Raw genomic sequence first — 25805 nt, forward strand, 5'->3', positions numbered from 1 at the left:
TGATAGTGAACCTCAATATGCTTTGTGCGGGCATGAAATACTGGGTTTCGTGCAACTGCCAAAGCACTTTGATTGTCAGTGTAAATGGTGGTAGGGGACTGCTGTCCAACACCAAGATCGGCTAAAAGGCGTCGTAGCCAAACACATTCCACAGTAGCTGGAAAGGTTGCCTTGTATTCAGCTTCACAGCTAGAAGTGGCCACTGTAGGCTGCTTCTTACTGAGCCATGAGATGCGTGAGTCACCAAGAAGAAAATAGTTACCATTGGTTGACACTCGCGTGTCATAGCAACCTGCCCAATCACTGTCTGTAAATGCAAGCAAGCATAGTGTAGAAGAATTGTCATAAAACAAGGCAAAGTTGGGGCAGTGCCTTTAAGATAGCGAAAGACACGCTTACACGCTTGCCAATGCATAGTGCTCGGACAATGCATGAATCTGCTCAACTGAGAAACAACATACTGTATGTCCAAACGAGTAGAGCATAAATAGATAAGGCATCCCACAACTTGCTGATAGGTGGCAACATCAAAAGGCTCACCAACATGCTCAAGTGACAGTTTTAAACCTGGTTCCATAGGAGTAGAAACAGGTTTACAATTTGTCATGTGAAAACGCTGAAGGAGCTGTTTAACATATCTGCACTGAGATAACATGATACCCCCCTCAAAAGGTATAAACTGTATGCCCAAATAGTAATGCAAATGCCCCATGTCTCTGACATCAAATGTATGCTGTAAATCAATCTTAAAAGCTGAAATATCACCCTCTTCAGGGCCAGTGACGAGCATGTCATCCACATAAAGAATGAGGATGAGAATATTGTTCCCAATGTGGCGAACATAAAGTGTACTTCTGGACCTGTGGGGTGTATTGGTTTGATGTCTAGGGTGTTGACTTTGAGTTAGTTTTGACTCAGCCAGAAAATGTTGGAAAGGTATAGGGTCAGTTCTGTATCAGCTGTAGATCAGAATTGCTAGCTGATAGTGTAGGGACCTTGATTTGACTTGTTTGAGTTGAGGGGAGGAGATTTTGTGTTCTAGGGTGGAGGCTTGTCTGAGGACAGTTGCTAGCTATCATAAGCCCTTGTAGTCTGACGGTTTGTGTGGCAGCAAGGAGACTCTTGCTGTCAGTTGAGAGATTCTAAGGTTGGGTTCTGGCTTGGTTTAAGAGTAGAGGTGTTGGCTGACACAGAGGAGAAAATACCTGCATCCACTGGATCAGTTTGGTTAGTTGGTTGGGGACAGTCACTTCGGAGGCAGGTGGGGGCCAACTGTAGTCAACAAAGAGTTGATTGTGTGATATCCCTTCAAGTTGAGAGATATCTGAGGGTGTGTGGGCGTAGGAGGACATTTTAGGAAGTTTCTAATTTGCTGAAGGCTTTTGAGGCAAACGGTTCTGTGGCAGATTTCTGAGGCAGAACTCAGCAAGTGGAGGTTTGAAGAAGGGTCGGAAGGACAACCAGGAAGGCCTAGGGATTGTGTCTATAAGGTCCATGGATGCTAGAGGATATTGGAGGACCCATTTTTGACTGAGGAAAGCCATCAGAATTTGGAAGCAGGTAAACAGTGAGTATCTGACTTGTTTGAGGTAGCCAGGAGAGTTTATTGTCAGCCAGTGGTCAGTTGAGAGCAGCTGCTTGGTTCTGGGAGGTTCTAAAACAAGGTTGTGAGGCTAGCTGACTCTGGAAGACATTCTAGGAAACTGGAGGGCGGATTTTTGACAGGAAACAAGTAGAGGACTTCAGAGGCAGTTTTTAGCCGGTTCTGTGGCAGCTGAAACCTGTTTTGGTCAGCTGGGAGCTAGCCGAGGTCAGGAGGGGCTCTTAAGTGGTGGATAAGAGGTATAGGAAGTGAGAGTTGACCTAAGAGGACAATTTGAGTAAGCAACTGGATTGAATAGGGAGGTTGGGAGGGTACTGGAGTATTCAATTGGAATGGCTGAGGACCTGGTGACGCCAGTTGGGTGTGTTGGTGCCCTGTAGTGGTGTTTTTGTTGGGTTGTGGTGCTTGTGATAGTTTCCTCCCCACGGTGGTGTGCTTTGGACGGGGCTATAAAGGCAGGTTTTCCCGGACACATTAATGTGTAGAACACTTCCGCCTATGTGCTAGGGTTTCCTAGAGGGAAAAAGAATAGTGCGGCGAAATCACACATACAACACACACAAGAGTCCTAAACTACTGCTTTGTATTATGTACAAGAAGAAGTAATACAACTGAAATTCAAGTATAGGATGTGGCTGAGAATGAAGATGTCAAATTACAGCCCTGTGATCTACTGTTCACTCCTGGCTAGCACTTTGTCTACAGAGAAACGCTTTGTGAAGTACAACGCTGAGGAAAGTAGATGAATATGATGATTTAGCGACCCACGTATATATATGCACCAATGCTCCTAGTCAGCCAGTGGTAGCTATCGGCCAACTGTACCCGATTACCACGTCATGAGTGCCATGTCATCACTACCACATGGCAGTTGCCATGTCTGACTTTGCTTGATAGCTGCTATATGATGTTTGGCTCTGCCCTGCATACTCGTAGGTGTTGTCATAGTACGGCAGACAGTACAATGTATAAACAGCTTCAGGATGTTGACGACGATGAGTTGATGGAGGGTTTTTACAAGGGCCTAGCCCATGAATGAAAGCCTTACAACTCACAAGATAAAAATAAAAGGGTGCCCACACTTATGTAGAGTGTACGTTTTCTAAGAAAGTGTCTGCCCATGACACTTGGACGAGTGGGATTTACAAGATTTAAAAATATTACCTCATTTTTAGTGGAGTTTCACCTGCTCAAAGCCAACATGTAAACTTGTCAACAAACAAGTCACTCAACATGCCTTAAGGTTGCTAGTTCCGGGTGTCCCAGCTCTTCAGGACAACACAAATTAACCCAACAAGTAGCAACATAGCATACACATGCTCAAGCATAAATCCAATGACACACACTTATGCTATACTGCAAACACTCCTGCAAAAAATCTTCGTTCGCAATGCTTGTAGCGTCATGAGCTTGTCTAACATTGGTTTGAGAGTCGCACCACTTGACCATGGGGTCGAGAATCGTACCACTTGAGTCTTGACCCAAGGATCCGGCAGTTGTACCGCTTGATCCTGAGTACCCAGGAATCGTACCACTTGGTCCTGCTATTGGCATAGATCCCGGAATCATACCACTTGATCTATCTTGCCAGGAGGCTGGGGGAATAGTACCATCTGAGCCAGTAGCTCAACACCATTGAACTGACACACATAGACTCCGGGGAGGATTTCACCACTTGAGTCCACTAGTGTAAACATATCCATGGCCAAACAAATAACTTCTATCGACAAAATAATTTTTTTTACAAAGATAATTGGGGTCTAATCCAAAATGGTGACATCCACACTATCTACTAGCAAAATCCTGCAGTATCACATTCTTGGAAAGGTGCCACCAAGAAGTTTATAATCAAGATATTACGAGTATAGATCTGTCCCAAAAGAAGATCTGTTTCACTTTTCTTTTTTGCAAAGGCCAAGCTAGTTTCCACGGTAGTGCCCAACTGGGAAGTTCCAATCGGTTGGCCTTGGTAATCTCTTTTTTCCCCCCTCTTAAGAAAAGATCGTTCATTAGTCAAAATAAAATGTCTGCATGATGGAGACTACAGCTTACACACTGAAATATTTGAAGAGCTCATGGGTGATAGAGGGCTTATGGGCGATGGAGAGCATATGGAAGTGCCTATTACTATTGGAAAGTTGCTGCAAGTTTTAGCATGGTCAAGTTAGAAAGGAGAAGAGACAATGGGTTCTTGTTTTGAACCATGTTGTCTAAAGCTTGATTTTACAGTAGAAAGAATGACAATTGGCAAGGTGGGATTTTGTTCAATTTCAAAAAGTTTGAACTTGTTCATGGTTTCTTTTGTGCTTGCTAAGCAGCAAAGTTAATGACCATACTTGTCCTTTGGGATCTCAGCAAGAAGTTTGGACCAATAGCTGTTAATCAGGGCTCTATTGTAGTCGACAATAGCTCAGCATTTCGCATGGATGAGGGCATCCCTCTTGTGATTCCTGAGGTAATGATTTTGAATGCATCAAACTTTTCACTTGCATGGTTTCTAAGGCACTTTTTGAGCTTCGTTGAAGTATTTCCCTACTTCTTAGTGTTCTCTGTTGGGGTGCCTGGTGCATTGGTGTTTAACCAGGTGAATCCAGATGCCATGTCTCACATCAAGCTGAGCAATAAGAAAGGAGCACTTATTGCAAATCCAAACTGCTCAACAATAATATGTTTGATGGCTGCAACTCCTTTGCATCGCCATGCAAAAGTAAGCATATCGGAACTGGTGCCAGCTTTTCAATCTTGGCAAGACATTCCTCTGTGACCTCTTTAATGGCCATGGTTGTACCTGTTGGTCATTTGTTGTGCATCTTTGAGAGGAGTTACTGTTATACAGGTAAAGAGAATGGTTGTGAGTACTTATCAGGCAGCTAGTGGAGCAGGTGCTGCGGCTATGGCTGAGCTAGAACAGCAGACCCGAGAGGTTTAGTTTTACTCAATTCTGATATATACCTCAATCAGTGTTCAATCTTCTTTGAAGTGCATGGCAGTATATCTTTGTTGTGGTCTTTTTTTTGTCAGGTTCTGGAGGGAAAACCTCCGACATGCAATATCTTTAACCGACAGGTAGACCAATTCGGGAAAGATTGTCTTAGTACCTTCATGAAATCTATCAGCACGAGCTTGTTCAAAGGCTTACATGTCATTTACCTTGATGCTTCGCAGTATGCCTTCAATCTTTTCAGCCACAACTCAGCAGTGATGCAAAATGGCTACAATGAGGAAGAAATGAAGTTGGTCAAAGAGACCAGGAAGATTTGGGTATGTTTTTCTGCTGCTTGTAACAAAGTGTGCTTTTTTCATGCTCATACTCTGGCTATTACCTGTAAGTGTCCATGAAGTGACAGAAGTTTGGCAATGAGAGCCTTGCTGCTAGTTTTATGGCTTATTGCAATTTTTTTCCTTCTTGTAAATATAACAGCTACAATATCCAAGGAAGGCATCATACACTCAAATTAGCCAATCTTGACAAATCAGTTTGTGTAGCTTCATGACTGTTAGAAATAATGTGATCAAGCGATATGTAATAAAAACCCGTGTGGAAATATAAACCCTAGTGTAGGATGAATAATATTTTCTGATGGCCTCAGTGTGAAAAACCTTAAAAGGCTGATATAGGCATCTTGTGTAGACACGTGTGGGTAGATTTAGCAAGTGAGCTTTGGTAGGTCTGTTGTTTCTCTCCCAAATCATTACTGACTCTGCTCCCAAGAGAGAGAAAAGAAAGAAAGTTATATTAACATCTTCAAAAGACCCGAAGGGTTTATGAGAGCAAAAAGTTGTACAACATCTCCATGTGATATACCAAGTCATGGAAACAACTGGAAAAGAGAGAGAGAGAGAGAGAGAGAGAGGAAGAAGAAGAAGAAGAGATTTCGGTTTGGTTTTTCAGAATGATCCAGATGTGAAGGTAACTGCAACATGCATTCGGGTACCAGTTATGCGTGCTCATGCAGAAAGCATCAATCTTCACTTTGAGAATCCTTTGGATGAGGTAAATGGGACCTTGTGTACAATGGAATCATTCATGCATATGCACTAGATGTTTGGTTCCCTCATAAGGGCGTACTACTTTTTTGTTGTGGAGAAATTGTTTGATTGGTTGAGGGTTTCAGAGCACCTTTTGTCTCCAATTGTCTGTTCTGGACAAGTGATTATAGTTGTAAGCTGATTTGTCTGAAAATTCTCAGGATACAGCTAGACAACTTCTTAGGCAAGCAGAGGGTGTGGTGGTAATTGATGATAGGGCCTCCAACAATTTTCCGACACCACTTGAGGTACTACTGCTGTTCTTCAGGTTGTTTTTGCATCAGTATATGCTTTGTTTTAATCGTCAAGACTTTCTCAGGTGTTCATGCTGTGATAATCCTTTTGTGCTTTGCTTGTTCACGTGAAGGTATCCAACAAAGATGATGTTGCTGTTGGCAGAGTGAGACATGACATTTCCCAAGAGGGGTATTATGGGTATGTTGGTTTGTTCACTACTTCATTATCATATCATGATTGTGCATTTTTGCTCTCTTTTTTGAAGAACAAAAGAAAGGAATAATTGTAGCTTGATTTTAATAGAAGCTTTAATGCTGACTTTTACTACTAGTACATTTGATGCAGGCTGGACATTTTTGTTTGTGGAGACCAAATTCGCAAGGGAGCTGCTTTGAATGCTGTTCAAATTGCAGAAAAGCTTTTCTAAGCTAATGGATGCCTTTCTGGCCAGATTAAAGTGCCATCAACAAAAATTTTGACTTGAGCTTTGCCATTTTTTGAGCTTCACATGGCAAGCAAAACAAGTAAATTTTTTTGAACCAATTTTGCCAAAAGTATATGATATACTCTCTAAATGAAGGCAAGCCGACACAAGAAGTGGTGGCTTGTTGTGAAGGAAATCATCCTGATAATCAAGGTTGCACTTAGCATAAACCAAGTACATAATTTATAGCCTCACACCATACAAAATGATGGTTTAAGTCCATGCCAAACAAGTGGCTCAAAAGTGCTAGAAGGACCACCACCACTTTTCTTCACTGTTTCCTCATCCACCCTAGTGTGCCCCTTTCCCGAGGGCCACTAGTACACCCTTGGAGTCACACATGCTAAGGTAGGTCCCCACTCTACCTAATCAGCCTTTCACTCTTCCATAAAAGACAAGCGTAGGGGAGTCAAAGGATATATATCGTGCCTTTGCATGTAGGATTACTTGGAATCCCTTTTCCTATTTCGCAATCCCCATTACCCATGCGAGATTTGCATTTCCAGCATGATAAACCTTACAAGAGTAAGACACTAGAATGATTTTCCAACATTTTGATCTATGGGCCATGAATTGTAAGATTTAGAATAATAGTGAACTTTGTTCACACTTTACACATCTATGTAAATTATGTTTATTATCTTTAGGCTTACCCCTCTAATTATGAAAAAGGTGATCCAAAAAATGAATGGATTGTCATAATGTTGTCATTCACTCTCGTCTATTGCCATGTGTATGCCCATTTGTGCGACGTCACCTCATCTCACGTATATAGCACTTTCAAATCCATGTGTGAACCTTTTCATTAGCCTTGTGTACCTCTTGCATCGACCAACGTCACCTTATCTCACATCTACAGCACTTTCAAATCCATGTGTTAACCTTTTCATTAGCCTTGTGTACTTCTTGCATTGACCAAGTAGTGGCACAAGCACATCATCCTAAGTGGACTGCAAATTTTACAATGTGAAGTTTTTGTCCAAGTTACAACAAGTTGATATTGTGTTAATTCTATCTATCTTTAGTGGTGCATATGCACTATCAACTACCTTTTTGTTGTAATAATTCTATCTATTTGTTATGATCCTTAGTGCTAGGCTTCATTATGGTTGAGTTTGCCTTGCATCTTCGGAGCTTTGACAGAAACTTAGTACATAGACCTTTGTATGAATGTATACGCTTATGTGTGTGCGTGTGTGGGGGGTGTGTGGAAGCATATATTGATACCAAGTTCTACACCCACTATTGGGCACTGATGACGTTAGTGGGGATGTCGTAGTATCTAGTCCATACTATGCTTGATGGAGTTGATGGTTTATTGTCTTGTGGATGACTACCATGAGGTTATAAATTGCACTTTCTTATAAGGTGAATTTGGGCATGTTCTTGGATTCATCTAGGTATATCTTTATGTTGTATTAGAGGACATATAAATTTCACATTGTGAAGTTTTCATCCAAGTTGCAGCTAGGTGATATTGTGTTAATTTGTTCCATCTTTAATGGTGTATAGGTCTTATCAACTACCTTGTTGTTGTAATAATTCTATCTATTTGTTATTATCCTTAGTGCTAGGCTTTAGTATGGCTGAGTTTGCTGTGCATGTCAGGAGCTTTGATAGAAACTTAGTACATAGGCCTTTGTATGTTGGGCATTGATGACGTTAGTGGGGATGCCATACTATGCCTGATGGAGTTGATGGTTTATTGTCTTGTGGATAACTACCATGAGGTTATAAATTGCACTTTCTTATAAGGTGAATTTGGGCATGTTCTTGGATTCATCAAGGTATATATAAGTGAACTGCACATCATCTTAAGTGGACTTCACATAGGTGGCCAAGAATGAAGAAATATGTAAGTGTTATTATTTTCTGGTTTGGATCTCTTATAAAGATGATGTGAAAAGTTATGGGTTTATAGGATCTTTATATCATTTACCACTTTAATCACTCATGCTTCGTCCATAAACTTTGTGCTTCAATAAAAAGCCGATCCTCTCGAAAAATTTTGGATGGCTTTTGACTTTTGATTGGGTTGTCCAATGAGGAAGCCATGAAAGGGAGAATCGAAGTATTTTGAAAGAGCTATCTACTTGCCAATCTTAATTTGTAGCTCTAACACTTACTATATTTAAAAGCAATTGATGATGGATGAGGATTCATCTATGCATTGAAAGAGATGCTAAAGCACATCCAAGCCTTGCATGAAGCAAGGAGGCAAGTACTAGAATCCAAGAGAAAGTTTATACGCCCATCCTCTATCATCAAGTAACCATAAGTACAAATGTGGCCTGTCTCTTGATCAGGAAACATGCATCCCAAATGACATGCGACTCATCCAAAAGTAAATGCCTCGGCTCCAATGACCATAGGGTCATGATGACATCCACAAAGGCCAAATAAACATGCCTCATAGGAAGAATCATACACAATCATAAGCAAACCAATGTGTCCACACCATATATAACATCCGCTGAATGATCCAAGGCATGGTCCACTATATCAATGTCTCTGGAAAAGATCTGCATGTGTATAACCACTATCATGAGTATGCATAATCATCACATTGGTAACATCCTAAGTATATTCAGATGTGAATCTCATGGGACTGAGTCTATAGTGCTAAAACAATATCCACTGTGAACAAACACAAATGCCTCATAGATATGAAATCTAACCTCATAAGAGTATCTATGAGCATCAAAACTAAATGTCTCCAAATTTGAATCATGCCAAGGTGTAAGCAAGGCCAGACCATTAACATGATAAACATCTTGAAAATCACCTAAGGCATGGTCTTTCTCACATAGAACCACATACGCATGATTCATAGCATATCGATGCTTGAAATGTGGATCCAATGTATCACCATCATCCACATTAGTGTATGAATTCCTACTTTCAATACTTTCATCAAAATCCAAAACATCCTCCATAAATTCAACACAAGAATGATCCACTAGTGAAGAGGTTTATTTGGAACTCAAGATGAAATCCAAATCTTTGCATTGATGCGTGTATGGTTTCTTCTCATCTTGCTGTCTAGAAATTACAGCAAGTGTTTTGTCCACTTTAATGTGTTTATAAAGCTCCACATAATAATAACCCATGCTTTGATTAAATGTGAGAGTGAATGGATATCCCCTTTTGCTCTTAGTAAAGCCACCAACATCCAAAATTGAGTGCGTGTAATAGCCTTTCCATCCTTGCTTAAATAAAAAGGTAAACCAAGAGATGGCACAAACACTTCATATACATTAATTCTCCCTATCTTGATTCCACTTATGTTCTAACAAGAGTGGATTTCAATAAAAGATATGGGTTGAAGTGAACTCCTTGTAGATTGCCCAAAAAAAGTAAAGTTGGCTTGTGAAAAAGTCTCACCAATCCCAAAATCTTGTTAAGGATGTTAAAATTACAGCAATGTGATGAGCTATGGTGGATTAACTGCTAGAATCAACATCATTAACAAAGAGATTAGACGATAATTAATACATGATGAGTAATTAAGTGATAGCTTAATGTAGGCATGGATAATAAAAAACCAGCAAATTCTCAATGCCTCAATTTATAGAGTTTACATCCAAGCATCTAATCCCACTGATTTCTCCTTGATTCACTGCACCTCTTTTGTTTGATTCGCTCCACCTGTCCTAGAATATCTCCACACCTCCTAAATCTCCTCATGCTACCCTTTATTCTCTCCTAGTAGATTCTTCTCACCTTTTCACAGGTTCTCTCACATTTACAGATTCTCTTTTATAGCCTCTAGCCAAGGGCTTGTTTCCGCACACACCTCACTTTATATTTCAACACCTCCCCTCAAGTGAATACTCCTAGCACACCTGGACCCTATACCAAGTTTCCCTCTTACTTGATAGTCCCCGCGACCAGTGCCTCAAGTCTCTAAACTCATAGTCCTTGACACTCTCTCTCTCTATGTGTCCAAGGCTACTACAAGTGCCTGTGACCTTGACTAAAGTGCTCACACATACATCTACCACATGGCCTACATCATCGGTGGCTACTCTATTGGGGCAGGTTACATTGGGTTGTGGGGTCTCTCTCTCTCTCTCTCTCTCTCTCTCTCTCTCTCTCTCTCTCTCAGAAAAGATGATCCGACTCCACTTTCTTAGGAGCCTCCATGAAGTTTGCCGATGTCGTTCCTTCTCCACTGGGTTTACTGTAGCAGTCTCTTGCCATGTGTCCTCGCTTCCAATAGTTGTGGCAAGTGAAGGTCCTTCCTCCTACTCTGCCTCTTCCTCGTCCTCGTCCTCGAGAGAATCCTCCTCGGGTGAAGAATGCTTTTTCTTCTCCTGCTGTTGAGTCGAGCCATTTCTTCTCTTTGCCTCTACTACTCTCTTGCTATAGTAGAGCTCCGTCTATCTCGTGTAGCTTCAATTCAGGTACATTCTTTAGTGTTGCTACAATGTTTCCATTTTCACCTTTGTCCACACTCTTCAGAAGCACTGCTAGTGCCTCATCATCTTCTATCTTTTTACCAATAGCTGTCAGTTGTTGCTTAATGGTTTTATATGTGTTCAAGGTGTGATTAAAGGTTCACTTTCCTTCATATCCAATTTGTAGAATTGCATTAACAGATTTATTTTTGAATTTTTAGCTTATGTGCCAAATAATTTATTGAGTTCATCCCATGCATCTTTTGCCCATTGTATCCCTGTTATGTGATGAATGATTTCATCATTTAAACTGAGTGCGATAAGTCTCAATGCTTTTTTATTCCTGCTCTTCCACTTATTTTTCCCTCACCTCTGGGCATTCATTTCTTCCCTCAACTAGCCCCCACAGATTTTTCCTCATGAGCAGATACATGGTTTTTGTCTGCCATGTGTAAAACTGCTCCCCATTAAATTTGGCTATCTCTTGTGTTGTTCTCATGATGATGTGAAGGGGGTCTTACCTCTTGATCAAATTTCAAGATTCAAGGGTAGTGTCCACCCTTTTACAACTCAATCTGATGTTTAAGAGACGATTACAATAGATTTATCAGCATAAAATCACCAGAAATTACATTAAATCAAGGATAACCAATTTTTACGGAATGGTTGGAGTATCAAACCATCTCCGAATTTCAATCTGAAGTTATAGGGATCTGTATCAGATACCTAATGGTTAGTTTGAACCCTTAATTGTATCAAAATATAGTGATTAATTTTGATTAATCATTGATTAGCAAATTAATCCTCTATTTTGTGTGCAAAAAACAGAGTATGTGAGGAGCCCAGATCTGAGGCCTTAGAGTTCAAATGAGCTCAAATGCTTTTAAGGCCATCAATAGCAATTAGTCTAGTAGAGGATTAAGCTAAGAAACACAAGATTTGACCAAACATTGAATGCTTAATCTCTGTTTTACCAAAGTCACCTGTAAATTTGATGAAGAGCTTGGATCTCATTGTAGACTTGATCAAATCAAATTTTGACTTCACCAGCTTGTAGAGCATGCTTGAAAACCCCTGGGCCTAAGAGGAATTAGACCCATTGCAACTGGAGAAGAAGAGATGTCAATTTTTCTCAGAAAAAAAGGCGCCTGCAAATCAGTGAAAAACGGCAGCTACGCTTGGCGGTTTGGAGAAATTTCTTGATGAGCTGAATCATGGGGAGTATAGCTATGTTGGGCTAGAAGCATTTCCCCTAATGTTTGTCCTGGAGGGATATCAAGCCCCTCCACTGACTGGGGGTGCAGAGGTTAGTTGAAAAAGAGGTGAAAATATTAATTTTCTACTAATCCTAATTAGCTAGGTGATTAGCAAGATAATGGGCTCACAAATTGAAGGATTCTAGGCTAGGCTCTGATACCATGTTAAAATTACAGCAATGTGATGAGCTATGGTGGATCAAATGCTAGAATCAACATCATTAATAAAGAGATTAGATGATAATTAATACGTGATTAGTGAGTAATTAAGTGATAGCTTAATGTAGGCATGGATAATCAAAAACTAGCAAATTCTCATTAGGCGAATGCCTCAATTTATAGAGTTTACATCCAAGCATCTAATCCCACTGATTTCTCCTTGATTCACTCCACCTCTTTTGTTTGATTCTCTCCACCTCTCCCAGAATATCTCCATACCTCCTAAATCTCCTCATGCTACCCTTTATTCTCTCCTAGTAGATTCTTCTCACCTTTTCATAGGTTCTCTCACATTTACAGATTCTCTTTTACAGCCTCTAGCCAAGGGCTTGTTCCCGCATACACCCTATTCACTTGTATATTTCAACAAAGGACAATGCCATCATCTTTCTGCATAATGCATTGGACCACTTGCATGAAACCTTTGTCTAGTTTTCACACCAAAATCTCATCGAGGACAATCTCATCACCACTCTTCCTTGCATGAAAACTTTGTCTAGTTTCACACAAATTTACCTAGACAAAGACTCCTCATGTAGAAGTGTCATGCATCTTGATTTAAAGCTCATTTTCTCATGGATAGATGCCAATACTCCTTGGCATACCTAAACAAAGATTTCTCATGTAGTAGAAGTGTTACCTAGACAAAGACTCCTCATGTAGAAGTGTCATGCATCTTGATCTAAAGCTCATTTTCTCATGGATAGATGCCAATACTCCTTGGCATACCTAAACAAAGATTTCTCATGTAGTAGAAGTGTTATAGTCACAAATCTTTGCATAACTTCATTGGCTAAACTCTCCCAACACAACACATGCTTGTGTATTGCTTGTAACCACCAAGATCTAGTTTTGCCCATGAAATGAGAAGTCACTTTCTTCACCTTGCATTTATCTCCACAAGGAAACACATGGAAGTATGCTTCTCAATTACGAAGCCATTCCTTAAGTTGTACACAAGTGACTCCTTCACCATTATGTGAAAACGAAGCTTGGAACAATGGTTCACTATGCTTGAATCATAGATCTCCTACTTGAGTAGTCACCATGAATTCAACCCTCTTCATAGTCTTTGGCAATTTGGAACACACATTATCATATCTTGTCATGTCTTCCCCTTTCATTGCGCTTAGTACTTATTGTTATAACCTCTTGCTTTGCACCAAACTATGATGCTGTTTGGACTATTTTGTCTCCACAAAGCCCTGTTACAACTTGAGAAGGCTCAACTTGAGTGTTTTGACTCTTGACAAAAGCATTGTTCCCTTTTTCTTCCATTATATAAAAAATATTTCCTCTTCCTTGTATACATCAAAACTCTCATCGCGTCATCCTTGTCAAATGTATCCACAAGATCACTTCCACCATTGTTACTCCTCTTCATCGCCATCCTTGTCTCATAAGTGACCTCATAAGAATGCCCTTCCTTATGCTTACATCAATCCACATTTTCTTGGGGTTTTTCACATGATGTGACAAGATGGGAAAAGAGTATTCACTTGATCCTTCATGTAACTCATGGAATGCTTGTAAGTACTTTAAGCTTTGAATCTTTGAAGCTTTGACAAAACTTAGCAAGAACTCCTTCCCATGGTCATATAACATGTTAAAAAAATTTGATTCATTAAAAAGTCTCCATGCCTTGATTCAATCTTGGTCAAGAATGCATTCACATCCTTACCAAAACCTCAAGATGATATCAAATGTATGTAGAGACTTTCCTCTCATGTGTACTCATGAACAGAAGAAAATCCAACAAGATTCAAGGAAACCACAAAAACAACTTTGATTCAACCTTAATAGAGCTCATGCTTACCCTTCTCCTCCATGGAAGCTTTGAATCCATCACCAAGAAGCCTTCAAAGATCTCCGAGAATCCCCCAAAGATCATCAAGAAACTTTATTAAAGCTTGATTAATCCCCTATTAATCTTGATGATCACTTGTGTTCTCCATAGCTTCTTTGAATCACCACCACTAAAAATATTTTAAGAACTCCAAGAATACTATGAGACTGTCTAAACCATGGCTTAAGTAAGGCTATGAATCCTAGGCAACCCTATCTCTATGAGATCAATCACATCCACATGAAAATGCTCCTAAAAACATGCCGAGGCTTCTTGTTTTGCAGTCTCATGGCATAGAGATAATGCAAATCATGTAAAGCATAGACCACTGGGAGCATAATATGCATTAACAAAGTCTTAAGACACTTGCAATGGCTATTATTGAGCAGTAGGACTTGAAGAATCACCATGGAGCAAGGTGGACAATCGTGAGAGCACCCGACACATATGCAAAATGGCCTATTTTTTTCAGCGATCTTGCATCCCCACATCTCCCTTTACTTGCATAACATCTTCCCAAAACCCCTTCAAGCACGAATGGTGTTGAATGCTTGCTCCAAAGTCTCCATTTTTCAAAAAAACGTGAAAGGAAGGGAGAGGAGACTCATTTACTTGGAGTCTAAAGACATGTAGACATCATTTACATGGAGTCTAAAGACATGTAGACATCATTTACATGGAGTTTAAAGACATGTAGACATCATTTACATGAGTCTAAGACATGGGAGAAAGTATCCATGGAAGCTTGCAAAGCAAGACATGATTAGTATTAATCAAGAAGTTATTATGAGTTATCTTTCAACTAGGGCTTATAACTGTCTTATATGCCTATGCCCCATGTTCACACTCACTTATGCCTTGTCCTCCACATTAGACTATGCCCATGCCCGCTTTATTGGCCCATTCCCCTTTACAAGTCCTTTGTGCTCCTATTCGGCCAATTAATGATTTAGTCTTATATCTTTCTTATAGATTTTGTGCGAGACTCTCCTTTAACCTCTTTGAAGCTGCATTGTTGGACACTCTTACATGGACATCTGTCTATTATTGTTGGACACTCTTACACGGACACTCTTTGAAGCTGCATTGTTGGTGTGGACACTCTTACATGGACACCTGCCTATTATTGGCAGTATGCGTGCTTTTCGATGTGTGATCCAAAAGAAGAATTTTATGCACATTGTTGAGATAAGGGTTTTGGATCTCTAAATTATGGATTAAGGGTGTGATTAATAGATTTTTAGAGATTTATGCTATTTTATAATTCAATCAAGCCCCTACAGAGAAGCGATTCATACGAATGAGTGGTGCGAGTGAGAGTGAGAAAGATTGGGGTTGGTTGGGAGGTTTGAGCTTCGCAATGGAGTGTAGTTTCTACTATGCACTCATAATTGAAGTTTCATCTCAATTTTGCCAAATTTTCTACAAATTCAAATTGTGTGGATGATGATAAGGAGATTGAGGAGGCAGACTCGTTAGATGTAAAAGTTTTGTATTTCAATTTTTGTGCAATTGTGATCCTAGGTGAATGGGCACCTTACATTTGGTATCAGAGTCTGGTTACCTTCCTTGCTATCTAAACCTTCAATGATACTAGATAAGAATGTGTAGGAGAGTAGGGAAGGTTGGGATTTTAGGGTAGCATTCGTCTTGGTGTCACCATCCACCATCAAGAGACACCTTTAGTTTTAGCGAACTGTGAGCATGTTGGAAAGATCTCTTGGCCCTCCTGTCCGTATAGGAGCATTGTTACACTCTTGCAGTCTATTAGGTACCATTGAGGATAGCAGGTGGAAACTCTGAGCTCATAGACATAAAAAACTAGTCTAGTTTTTCACACGAAGAAATATCTAAGATATTCATGTCAAAAAAGTGTTAGTGAGTAAAGATAAAAAAGTGTTAGAATGATTCAATCAGTCACATCAGAACATGGAATTAATAGGTAACAAATCAATTCTAAACGAACTTTCTGATATGAAAAACTACATTTGTTTTCAGGCGCTTGAATATCTTGAGATATTCACATAAAAAATTTGGCTTTGTTATTAGTAATGCAGAAAGTATATATGATGAGATGATGTTAGTAGAAAATTTGGGCATGAAAGTGGGTTTTTACACATGATTTTGTAAGATATAATAACATTAGTAATAATAATATGTCATTTATATGGTACAAAGATGATGTTAGAAGCATACATGGGTGTTAGTAGTAGAGGTAAACTGTATGACAAAATATGTCTTTCTAAAATTTTCTTTTAGTGTGAGAAACTAGTAGGTTTTTCACGATCATGAGAATATTAGACATTCATGATAAAAAATTGTTCATTCATCTCTCCCTCCTCTATATTTTTGTGAAAATAAGATGCACGTGTTGTCAATGACGATCAATGTACTCCCTAGTCGAGGAACCAAGTACATAAATTTGGACTCTTCAATTTCTATCATGATGATGAGAGTTGAGACACACAACATATGGAAAAAACATTACAACCAATATGGCTATGCTATCATCCATAGAGGATGATGACCTAGATATATTGCACTTGCGAGGGTCAACATTCAATAACTTCATAAATTTTTGACATTTTTGGCTTCTCGATTGATCCACTTTAGCCAATTCGCTCTGATACTACCAGCTGAAAGATCCCTGTCCCCACCACCGCCGTGCAACGAATTCTGGGGTGCTAGCAGTGGAAGTAGCACTTCTTGCGCCGCGGGACAGGGTCCCTCACTCAGGGCCTCGCCCATGTATATCCGGACAAGAGACTAATCCCTCGGTTCTTCTAAAACCAAACCCGGAAAAACTTCCCTCACCCAAAAAGCATGGGCGATTTCTCCTCTAGGATATTTTTACTCTAACATAGTCATGAGCCTTAACTAACTGAACTGATCTGACCGAACCCGTAATCAAATCAAGGAAAAGACTTACACTTGGATCATAGAGACCAACACTTTTTTCCTCATTGAGAGACACAGCCGTTGATTCTTTTCCATAGAACAATTTTTATATGGGATTTACTTCATCTATCGTACCATAACAGAATTGAGTCTCATTTTAGGGATCCATCAGTCCAGCAGCCTAACCCCATCCAGCAGTCCCGTGGGTTAGCCAACCGCCCAACCACTATAGTGATGAGATCCATTTAAGAATTTGGTTAGGTTTTGTTCTAGGGAAAAGAGTTCCCAAGTCCTCTAGCCGGATATTCATGCAAACTTAAAACTAGTCACACCACTTACACACCCAATATGAAATTGCCTTTCTCACAGATTCAGCTGTCTTTAAAACAATCTTTTAATGAAACATTCACACTTGCATTGCTGTGGTGTGATTAGTGGTGATAGACTCTCTTCTAATGAGCTTACCCTCCACAATAGAACGAGTCTTCCATGTTTACAAATCCTCCTTAAGAACTTGGGTGTCTTTTTGTAAATATATTTGTTCTAAGGCCTAATCACGCACCAACCTAGTCTCCCTCATGAAAGGTCTGCCAAGTATGATATCATAAGAATATGGTTGGCGCAAGAATTTCATACACTACAAATATGTGATGATACCGAACGAAAAGATTTTCAATTTAGTCCATTGCAAGACCCCCATAGGTCTCATAGATGTCCATCGGCCATTTTTATGATAAGATACGTTCGTTTTGATTTTTCCCATTTTTCCTAGCATTTATTTGTAATGATGCTCATACCACTCCACCATATCCAGGATTGCAATTGCTTGATATTCATTATTATGATATGATCCATTTATTCTAAGGCAAGTTTCTTCTATTTTTTAGTAATTCCCCAACTGATTGATTGGGAATTGTATGAATTTAGGAGCATGTGAATCTCTTTCCTTAATTGTTGTGAGGTCTCAACCTCTGCTACATGACCTAGTTTAGGAATTTTCACCTCTAACAACAAGAATGTCATTAGGCTAGGTACATCCCGTGGTCCATATGGTATCTCACTTTCCCTAACTAGATGTTTAATCCCATCCTCTGATTTAGGACTATACACCTCATCCATTGTTTTAAACGTTCTATTCATGTGAGGGCATCTTCTGACACTTCCATGGAGCTAAGCTCTTGCTGCTCCTCTTATTATTGAATTGGATCTAGAATGTCTAATCTTCTATTTTACCTTATTCTATCTTAGGGATACACTATGTTAAGGGATCTACTGCTCCTTAGATTTTGTTTAATTTTCCCATAGGCTTTTTGAATGAAGCCCTTTGCTGTTTCTAGTTTCTCAATCTCTTTTTCACAGTGTTGGCCTTTGGAGTTGCTAGACTTTCCAAGTCCATTTATTTGGGGAATATTTGTATAGAGACACTCTCTTGATCCTATATTTTTCTATTATTCCCTTGTTAGAACTATCCTGGATAAGGACCATTGACTCACCCTTGCCTACCTTTTTTTGGTCCCCTTAGCCTACCTTTTTAGAGGTAGAAGCCGATGATTGGTGGACATCCATCTTGTCTTTGTTAAACTGATGGGCTTGAGCTCAAGTTAGCATATTGAGTGAGGCTACAATGTATCCTCATTGTATACTTATCAAACAAGAGACTTGTTGTAGGATTGGTAGAAGTTTCTTGCTATCCTTGCTTGATTTGTATGGACTGTCCTTGATTAGATGGTCTAATACACACTTATTTATACAGCTAAACACTGGAGCTGTTAATTCTTGTTGTGGAGATTGCTACTATTGAGAGCAGAAGCAACCAATATGTGTGGGGACACTACTACTCGATGAGGTCCTTTAATAGTGATAACATTCCTCTAAGTTATTTCATTCATGTCTCTCCCCTTCCATTGGATTGAGGTTTGAAACACGGACATTGGCATCTCGCTCCTTGCATAACATACAAGTCAAGCACAATTTCATCTGGATCCTTATTATAAAAATCATGCTTCAGTTTAAACTCATGAGGATATTCACTTTCTTCCTGTGGTTCTTTGATCAAAACTTGATTGATTGGGGTAGTCTTTGGTGGAGGTGGTTGTGATGGCTAGAAAAGTGGTCTCATAAGGGCACTACCCTATACATTCCTCGTAAGGGCACATTGGGTACCCTATACATTCCTCGTGTGTAAGCTTGGGCATGGGTGTAAGTCTAGTATTACCATTATGGGGGTTGGTGGCATTGGTAAAGCTAGATTTGGTCTAGCTATCGGTATTTGTGCTAGCGGCTAAGTACCATATCTACACATGGATGACTCATGGTTTTGTAAACTTCTGCAATATGCATAATAGAGCAATGGTTTGGGTTACAGATGAAAGCATTTACTACTTATATGATTTTGTCTACATATTGATCACTAAACTAGCTCTCTCTCCTTGGGTATAAGTTTGCATTACTGGGAGGCTTCCTTACCTGCTTTAACTTGACCCTTTTTTTAAAGGATGGCTAAAATCAATTGATCGACAATCATACTTTTACCTGTCTTCCCTATTGTCTGAGTCATGCACTCAGCATGATGCATCTAAAGATGAAGTCTTGTTTTCCTCAGGTTGCGGTAGTTCTAACGTGTTATCCTAAAATTTGCCCATGATTTCTATTTCCAAAAAAGCCTACACCTTGGCCTCTAGATGATGATCTGCCTCTAATTCTACCATATCTGAGTAGAAGGCCTACTCATATAAATTTCCAGAGGATGAACCTCCCCCAACATTCATCTCCTCATGGATGAGGAGAGCAATCCATTCCTAAAGATTGGGAAAGTCCTCTCAGAATCCAATGGAGGTCTAAAACTAGTTGTATTCCTTATTTTACCAAGACCATTCATGGTTATCAAAACCATATCATCATCATCTACTAGAGTGATAAAATGGTTGAGCAGCATGGTTTGTAAGTGAGGTATAATCCTCAAGGGTGTTTTGTGGGGAGGACTTCGAAAATCAGTGTTGCTTGGTTACAAAGATAGCCAAAATGGTAGGATGTTTACTTCGGATGAAAAATGCTAAAAATATGATAAAAAATTGACCAAATTAGGCCTCAAAATAGTGGTGGTCTATAGCATGCAAAGGCCATGGATATATTGCAGGTGGCATGCATGGGAAAAAGGTGGGCCTATGTAGATGCTTCTTTTGATGAAAACTCCAACACACTACTTTCTTCCACATTTTTCATTTTGCTTTCTTCAACTCTTTTTCTATGCAGCTTGTATGCGATACCCCTAGACAAGGGTGTACTAGTAAAAGTGGGCCTATAAAGGATTGGAAATGGATTGGGGTGGAAGCTCTAGACACCCCTAGACAAGGCTGTACTACTAAAAATGGGCCCATAAAGGATTGGAAATGGATTAGGGGTGGAAGCTCTTTGTTGTCAAGGGCATGGTATAGGATCTTGGTGAGCATATATACACAATATACCTTACATGTCGGGTTCTTGTTGAGTGGTGAGCATGATATACAAAATGTATCTTACAAGAGCTTTTAGAGCTGAGTTGAGGCCGTCGTTTGTCATGAGGTGCCAAACCTCGGCCATGGCTCCCTTCCCACTGTGGAATTTGGATGCATGGGCCAGGAGATGTAGTGTTCTGTATATGAGATCCATGGCGAGTGGGATCCAATGAAGTGACCCATCAGACATCTCAACCTCCCTTGAATTATATGTATCATGGTAGGACTCAATCTACTATAGGGTAAGAGGGAGATCTCTGGGCCCCATGGGGATTAGTTATGGAAGTCCATGAGGACGAGGTAAGGAGATACTTTGGGTAAAGGGAACAAGGCATGACATTAGGCGACCCAAAAGAGATTTCCAATCAAGGGTTTTGACTTAGGCATATATTAGGCATCCTTGGATAGTGTGCAGAGAATTTCAGGGTTAAGGGAGGAGGAGTAGTCTCGCAATGGTGAGGGATGTTTTGGTGAAATCATCCAAAACATCTTGAGATCTCTTTCTAGGCTCCCTTCATAGGGGTGATGTGGATGTGGCACTGTCTGCCATGATGTATTCACAAGGTTCCTTGTGTAATGGATAAAATTCTTAGTTTTTGCATGATTATTATGTGGACAATGCCATGTTAATTCTAGTTGTGTGTATTGTGGCATGGTGAATTGGCTTATTCGAAAAGGATTTTGGGTTATTTTAGTGGATGGATTTAGACTTTTTGAGGTTACTTTTTGGATTGTTTAGGAGATGTACCCACTTACTCATTTTGGTCCACTTACTTATTTTGGCTTCCCACTCAATAGGGAACCAAAATAAGCAGTAAAAGGAGAGCGAGAAGTGTTTACCTTTATTGGTTCTTTTGATAAGATCAAGGATCTTATTGTTGCATTAAGTAAGGCTTTTTAGAATGTCGGTGGGTAGAAGGCTGTGAGGCCTTCTTCTCTTGCTAGTTGCTTCATGTTGATGAGGGTTGCATTGTCTTATTGTGATGTCATCAATGTTGGTGTACTGGGTGGTTGCTTGCACTTATATATAGCTTTGAGGTTGGTGCATTGGCATCTTAGTCTTCTTACCGAGGGGCTTATAGCTTTATTAGATCACAAGCAGTACTTTATTGATTGGGGGCATTGCCACTTGCTTTCTCCTCCAAGTCTTTTGTTGTTGAGGTACCTACGGTGATAATGGCTTTGGTTTAGATGTTGGTTTGTAGTTGGAGAAGCCGAGGCCAATAGTGTTTCTAGTTCATAGTGTTGTTGTGGGAGGTCGGCCGGGTTCTGGTTGGTGTAGTAGCATTGTGGCCAAGGGGACATTCTTGCTCTTACTCTACTCACACACGTACTCATGCTCTCTCACTCTCATATGTTCTCAATGGCTCTTTATATCTCTCCCTTTCTCATGCCGTGACATCTTGCTCTTCTCTCTCTCACCGCTACTCACACCCTCACATCTTGCTCTATCTCGCCCTCTATCCCTAGCCATACCTCCTTCTGGAAAGGGCAAGATGCTTCTCAACAAACCTGTCACCATTCCCTTTCCATGTGTGACCATACCCACAATTGTATTTGGGCTATCTCTATAGACTTCTCTTCCCTATCTTGAAGGTGAAAAATGTGCCTATAGCCATGTGTGACCATACCCACAATTGTATTTGGGCTATCTACAGACTTCTCTTCCCTAGCCATACCTCCTTCTGGAAAGGGCAAGATGCTTCTCAACAAACCTCTCACCATTCCCTTTCCATGTGTGACCATACCCATAATTGCATTTGGGCTATCTACAGACTTCTCTTCCCTATCTTGAAGGTGAAAAATGTGCCTATAGCCATGTGTGACCATACCCATGATTGTATTTGGGATATCTACATACTTCTCTTCCCTATCTTGAAGGTGAAAAATGTGCCTACTTCCCTAGTTTTTGTGAGCTTTGTTTTTTCATAAAACTAATCTTCTGTCTTACTGCGTATTGCCGATTTCTTTCTCTCCCAAATTCAAGCCACGTGTACTCTAAGTAAACTTTGTTTTTATTTTTATTTTTAGTAGTTAATCTTAAATAAGATTCCCCTAGGGTTTAGTTATAATGCTAATGTGCTATGGAGTGCTATATAGTGCCCTAGGAGACTCATTTATGGAGTTTTAGGATACTCTTATTTCTCTCTAATAAAGATAAGGGAATTTAATTAATTAATGATTAAGCATAATTATTTCTCATAGAGATTCTCCCCTTTAAGTTTTCTTAGTTCTTGATTAGCTTAAGCATCTCTTTTATGATTTATAAAAATATTAGAGATAATTCAACTTCTCATGATCTCTCAAATAGAGTAGAGTAATCAATATAGTAGTTATTATTTTATAGTGCTAAGTTTATGGATTAATATGTCTAGTTAGGATTAGTAGTGTTTGTTTCTCTTTAAGTAAATAAAGGTTATTTTATAAATTAGGATTGAGACAGAATGAATTAATTGTGTATATATTGGGCATAACACAATACCTATGGTTTTCCTATCTTGTATTATGCGAATGTAGAAGATAAAGGAGAGATTTCATTTCTTCATTGGTAGAGAGCTTGGTGTGTGTGAGTAAAAAGGATTCTTTTCTTAATCTAGGTCTTATTGTTCATGCTTAGATATAATTTTCAATTGATGGTAATAAGAATATTGTTTAAATACCATAGTTACTCATTTAAAAGCAAATTGTTAATAAGTAGGTGTATATAAGGGAAATTTAAAAGAGCATGCAAATTACAATAAGAATTTACTTATCATGGAAAGAATGTAAAAAGGGTTAAAGTAGTTTCCAAAATGTTACAATGATGTCTTATTGTATTGGTTATGTTAAAGGAAATAAAATAAAAGCTAATAAAGAAGATTAGAATTTAGAGTTGATTGATAAGATGGATGAGGGTAACGAGGAAGTTTATAATCATTGTGGAAAATGGCGAATCTAGGGCCTGACAACCCTAATTTGGGTCCTTTGGTTTCACTTGGGTGATGTTAGAATTAACATCTTGGCAGTGTTCAGGCTTGCTGAGAGGCCCTCAGGTGAATCAGCCTCTTGGAGATGATGCTCCCTCTCGTCTCCTTGGGTCTACCCTATAGTCTAAGCATTGTGAAGTTAAATAGGAGAAAAGGGGAGCATGATGTGGCCAACATTTGGCCTATAGATGGGTGGGCTAGATGAGTCAAGTGTTGGAATTTTCTTAATGCTCCATCCTCATGTTATTTCTATGGGTAATGGATGTGCTCTATTTTGTAAGGGCCCCTTTATAAGGAGTAGCCATTATGGCAAGCACTCGGGCACAATAGCTCCCACTTTAGACATTGGCCATGTGTGGCCGCATGCTTAGAAGATGGTTTATGTAGACTTGGCACTCTGCCAACTAGGATACATGCTTATGTAGACTTGGCACTCTGCCAACTAGGATGCATGCTTATGTAGACTTGGCACTTTGCCAAGTAGGATGCATGCTTATGTGGGCAATGTGACTGCATTAGTTAGTGCTAGATATAGCAAACTAAGGACACACTATTGTCAAGTTATGGGGGGGCCATTTGTTGAGGGTTTAGATGGTGGTGGGAGAGCTATGCTAAGTCCTTTTTACAAGACTTAGTTAGGATGATGTGGTTTGTTGGTCATTTTGGAACAAGTCTTGGGTTGGCCGATGTGGTCGACCTATGTCCCTACAAACCCTAGTTATTATATATAGACTAGTTTGGGAGCCTTAGTTAATCATTGAGTTTATTATGTTTAAGAAATATTGTAAGAAAGACATTCTCCATCCAAAGTCTGTCTAGATCGCCACATCAGAGCTTCTCACCTAAAGCACATAGGTGAGTAGACACCATCAATTTATAATCAAGTTTCTATAAGTAGTAATATTGTTTACTCTCCACTTCTTTCTGTAATTCAGTGCTTTGTATTGTGTTGATCCAGCTTCCACTATTATGTATTCTTACATTAAGTGCTTTCCTTTTGCATGTTACATGATGATGAAAGTTATTAGAAAACCATTACATGAACATGCTATATAAAATATAGCAAACTTGCATTGTTATTTAATTTTTATTACTTGCTATATTCTCTTATATGATGAGAATGAATGAAATCAATGCTATGCAAGTTTTGATTTTTGTGCCCATGCCGGTTTTTATATGCTATGTTAGTAATGAAATTTTGAGACCCAAGTGGAGGCAACCCGCACCTGCCAACTGCTCATGGACCCAAGGGCAGGTGATTCTGGGCCTCACAGGTGGTATCAGAGCAAAACCATGGTCATAATGATGTTTCTTAGGAAAAGAATAATGAATCTAAGAATATTGATTACTATTTTTCAGGAACCATGGCTACAAGGTCAAGTGGTGTCTTTCTAGAAAGCCTTTAGAATGGCCTTTGTTGGTGATAGTCATGTAAACTAAAATCACTACAATGCACTTGTATATGCAAAGGTCACATGTATGTACAACCAATTTTATGTTTTGCTCCAATGGCACAAATATTAGCTTACAACCTGTTATCCGATACTTGGATAGCATGTCCAAATCATACTACCTTGCAAAAGCAAAATCCCATTATGTGATCTAATCACCTCTATACCCCCACAAAGTATTTCACCTCACCCAAATACTTCATTTTGAACTTTCTCTTAAGGAGCATCTTCATCTCATGAATGTCACCATCACTATCCCATATGAAAATCAATTCATCAACATAGATGACTACTAGAACAATGCCCTTGCATGTTTTTTTAACATAAAGTGAAAACTTTACTGTAGATATATGAAATGCAATAGTGACAAAATACTCTCCTATCTTGTTAAACCATGCTCTAGGTGTCTCTTTCAAGCCATACAAGACTTTGTGCAACTCGAAAACAAAATTTGGATGTACATGGTTCTCATATCATGGTAGGCTACACAATGTAGACCTCCTCTAGTAAACTCCTCCTTTAAATCACATGTAGAAATGCATTCTTTACATCCATCTCATGTAAAGACAATTTCTTAGCTACAAAAATAATACAATTGCTCTCACGGTTGCCATCCTAGCAACTAGGAGACTAAAAGTCTCCTCATAATCAATGCCATAGGTTTGTGCATATTACCATTCTTGCCTTGTACCTGCTCACATACCCATCTAAATTTTGCATTATTTCACATATTACCATTCTTACCTTATACGTGCTCACATAACCATCTAAATTTTGTGTTACTTTATAGACCCCCTTATATCCAATTGCCTTCTTCTCCTTAGGAAAAGGTGTTGGATAGCAATGCTCCTTCCTCATATTATATTTTCCACCATGAGCTGGGCTACCTCATGTTTATACAAGCCCCATTATGAGGAGTAGC

The 25805-nt window shown here is 39.4% G+C and overlaps 1 protein-coding gene across 1 annotated transcript in view; it reads left to right on the forward strand.

Annotated features, from left to right (window-relative positions):
- Nucleotides 1-6995, forward strand: part of LOC147609701 (uncharacterized) — a 39769-nt gene extending 32774 nt beyond the window's left edge. The window contains exons 3-11 of the mRNA XM_086786768.1: nt 3959-4058; nt 4188-4310; nt 4440-4526; nt 4625-4669; nt 4769-4864; nt 5496-5597; nt 5794-5880; nt 6000-6067; nt 6215-6995. Of these exons, the coding sequence (XP_086642894.1) occupies nt 3959-4058; nt 4188-4310; nt 4440-4526; nt 4625-4669; nt 4769-4864; nt 5496-5597; nt 5794-5880; nt 6000-6067; nt 6215-6296 (790 nt within the window). The 3' untranslated portion in view covers nt 6297-6995. The remainder of the gene's footprint in view (nt 1-3958; nt 4059-4187; nt 4311-4439; nt 4527-4624; nt 4670-4768; nt 4865-5495; nt 5598-5793; nt 5881-5999; nt 6068-6214) is intronic.
- Nucleotides 6996-25805: the final 18810 nt, after the last annotated feature.

This window comes from Cibotium barometz, chromosome 50, assembly GCF_041138505.1.
Source record: "Cibotium barometz isolate CiBa-2024 chromosome 50, ASM4113850v1, whole genome shotgun sequence".
In the NCBI taxonomy this organism is placed as follows: Eukaryota; Viridiplantae; Streptophyta; class Polypodiopsida; order Cyatheales; family Cibotiaceae; genus Cibotium; species Cibotium barometz.